The 3,488-nt window shown below is 32.5% G+C and overlaps 1 protein-coding gene across 1 annotated transcript; it reads left to right on the forward strand.

The window, feature by feature from the left end:
* Positions 1-826: 826 nt before the first annotated feature.
* Positions 827-2,555, forward strand: LOC100009885 (olfactory receptor 2D2-like). The gene has a single exon (XM_001362449.4). The coding sequence runs from the start codon at positions 926-928 to the stop codon at positions 1,859-1,861; it is 936 nt and encodes a 311-aa protein (XP_001362486.2). The 5' UTR covers positions 827-925; the 3' UTR covers positions 1,862-2,555.
* Positions 2,556-3,488: the final 933 nt, after the last annotated feature.

The following is a 3,488-nucleotide window of genomic DNA, read 5'->3' on the forward strand; positions in this document are numbered from 1 at the left end:
TTTTCATTTATCTATTGGGGAATGATTCATATTCTTATTAATTTGACAAAGTTCTCTATATATTTGATATATAAGATCTTCATCTATAAGACTGTCTATAAAAGTTTTCCTGAGTTTTAAGCTTTCCTTTTACTCTTGGTTACATTGGTTTTATTTAGACAAACCCTTTTTAATTTAAGGTAATTGCAATGCTCTCTATCTCTTGTTTATTTATCAGTTATTCTACTATCTATATATCTGAGAGATAATATGTTCCATGTTCTTCTAATTTGTTTATGATATATACCTTAATGTTTAGGTCATATAGCCATTTTGACTATATCTTGGTAAATAGTACAATATATTGGTATATACCTAGTTCATGCCATACTGTTTTTCAGTTTTCACAATAATTTTTATGAAAGTCAATTCCTATAACAAAAGCATGAATCCTTACATTTGTAAAACACAAGGTAACTGTAATCATTTACTACTGTGTATATGTCTACTCTCTTCCAATGATCCACATTTCTATTCCTTAACCAGTACCAGATAGTTTTGAGAATTACTGTTTTATAATACCACTTAAGATTTGGTACTGCTAGGCCTCCTTTGTTTACATTTTTCATTAATTCCTTTGATATTCTTGATGTTTGGTTAATCAAAATCAATTTTAAAATTATTTTCTGGCTCAATAAAATAATTCTTTGGTGATTTAATTGGAATTATATTGATTAAGTAGATTAGTTTAGGTATAATTGTTTTTATTATATTGGCTCTGCCCAATACTGAACAACGAATATTTTTCTAACTATTTAAATTTGATTTTATTTGTATTTTACATTTATGTTCACATAGTACCTGAATTTTTCTTGGCAAGAATACTCTCTAGATCACATCTCTATATCTTATTCTCTTGATTCCTTTATAAAAAAGCAGAAAGAACATGGGCCAGACCAACCAGACCTGGGTGACAGAATTTTTCCTCCTGGGACTTTCTGATGACCCTCAGACACAGCTGCTACTCTTTGCATTGTTCCTGGCAGTCTATTTGTGTACTATACTTGGAAACTTGCTCCTCACATCCTTGGTTCTGCTTGATTCACAACTCCATACACCCATGTATTTTTTCCTGTGTAATTTATCTCTGGCAGACCTATGCTTCTCAACTACCATTGTGCCTCAAACCCTAATCCACATGTTATCTAGAAGGAAATTCATTTCTTTCACAGGCTGTGCAGTTCAACTTCTTCTCATTCTTTTTTTTGGATGTACCCAGTGCTCCTTGTTAGCTGTGATGTCTTATGATAGATACTTGGCCATTTGCAATCCCATGCACTACCCCCTCATTATGACATGGAGGGTTTGTGTCCTCATGGCTTTGGCCTGCTGGTCAAGTGGTGTTGTAGTGTCTATGGTAGATACTACATTTACACTACGCCTCCCTTATCAAGGAGAAAATAGAATTGCTCATTTTATTTGCGAGCCACCAGCCCTTCTGGTTGTAGCATCTGCAGACACACATAACTCAGAGATGGCTGTTTTCCTGATGGGTGTGGTGATTCTTCTTGCACCTGTTTCCCTGATCATGATCTCATATGTATGTATCATAGCATCTGTAGTTAGGATGAAGACAGCCTCAGGAAGACTCAAGGCCTTCTCTACCTGTGGCTCCCACCTCATTGTAGTCATTATTTTTTATGGATCAGCAATCATCAACTACATGACACCCAAGTCGGCTAAGGAACTAGGGAAAATGGTATCTGTGTTCTATGCAGTGATAAACCCTATGCTCAACCCCCTCATATATAGCCTGAGGAACAAGGATGTAAAAAGGGCATTCAAAAATGTTGCCAATAGGAGACTGTTCTGTACTGTCTGATTCTCTCATTTGCCATGAATTTAACTTTATATTATATGTCTAAATCTCATGACTTATGTTACAGAGATGGGATGCCCGTTTATGATGGTATGTAATTATACATAATTGGTCATATATCATACCTTTGTCAAAGTCTGAGTTGTAAGGAGAGGTGGAGATAATATCTTTGTTTCTCTGAAGAGCTGAGTGGAATTATGATAATTTGAATGACTCAGAATTTTTCTATTATGGTATTATCATTGAATATCATGTATTAGAATTTGGAGAATTTGTAGGCAAATATTGTGTAAAGATTCTTAGGAACAGGAAGAGACATCCAAGCCTTTAGGTAGTTGAATTAATGCTTCATTCACACAAAAACTCAATAAAAGCTAATATGATAATAGATTGCTCTTAATAGAAATATGATGTTCAAAATGTTTAAGGATATGTCAAGCCATTATATTCTCACATGGATAATTATCTTTAGGACTAACTGGTATGAAAATTTTATTTTATTCATATATTTTCCTCTTTAATCATCTATGTTTCTGAACATATCTGTTCATTCTCCCCTATTCATTGGGCTTCTCCTTGTAATGAAGTAAAAAAAAGTTTACATCATCATCTTCACAGCCATGTTTTATGTTATGTGGATATTTCCAAATCTGAATGCCTGCATTTCTGGTATGAGGAAGGTAAAAGCATTTTCTCAGCTTAGCACTCCATTTTTTGTTCTTTTTTTAAATCAATGTAGTCAATAGTTAGATTGTTTTTTTTTCTGACCCTACATATTTAACTCTCAGATGACATAAGTTTTTCTGAATTAATATTTCTTATGATATAGTAATGTTTCACAGGAACCATAATATTTAGTCATTGTTCAGTCAATGGAAATACACATTTTTATATTTCTTTCATACTACAAAAATTCTGCTATTTTAATTTTGAAATAAAAATGTTGGTGATATTGGGGGCAGCTGGGTAGTTCAATGGATTGAGAGTTAGGCCTAGAGATTGGAAGTCCTAGGCTCAAATCTGGCCACAGGCACTTCTTAGCTGTGTGACCCTGTGCAAGTCATTTAAGCCCCATTGGCTAAAGCTTACCACTCTTTTGCCTTGGAACCAATACACAGTATTGATTCTAAAATGGAATATAAGGGTTAAAAAAAGAAATATATGGATAATATTATTAATATCTTTCCTATTATTTTAAATTTAATTCCTATCTTTCATCTACTTGAATAAATATGATTAACTATGGGATCTAACTATTTAAGTATATAGACTTTGAAAAAATAATTCATTACCAATAACTTTTGTTTGTGTATAATTTTACCAAATTAGAAAAAGATTTAAAAAATAGAAGGCATGGCATCTACCTGAGCTAAAAACAATCAGCTATGTTTGGATAAACTAATATTAAATGATAAGAAATGAATAAAAATGCAGACTTTGATTCATATTATCACTGTTTCCTGAGAAGGTATATTTGTAAATAATTTTTATAAGGAGTCCAAAACAATGTAGATATTACTTTAACCAGAAGACATTTGTTGTTGTTCAGTCATGTTTGACTTTTCATGACCACATTCAATAGTTTCTTAGTTCATTTAACAGATGAGATAAACAGTGACATCAATGCATA

Source organism: Monodelphis domestica, chromosome 1 (assembly GCF_027887165.1).
Source record: "Monodelphis domestica isolate mMonDom1 chromosome 1, mMonDom1.pri, whole genome shotgun sequence".
NCBI lineage: Eukaryota > Metazoa > Chordata > Mammalia > Didelphimorphia > Didelphidae > Monodelphis > Monodelphis domestica.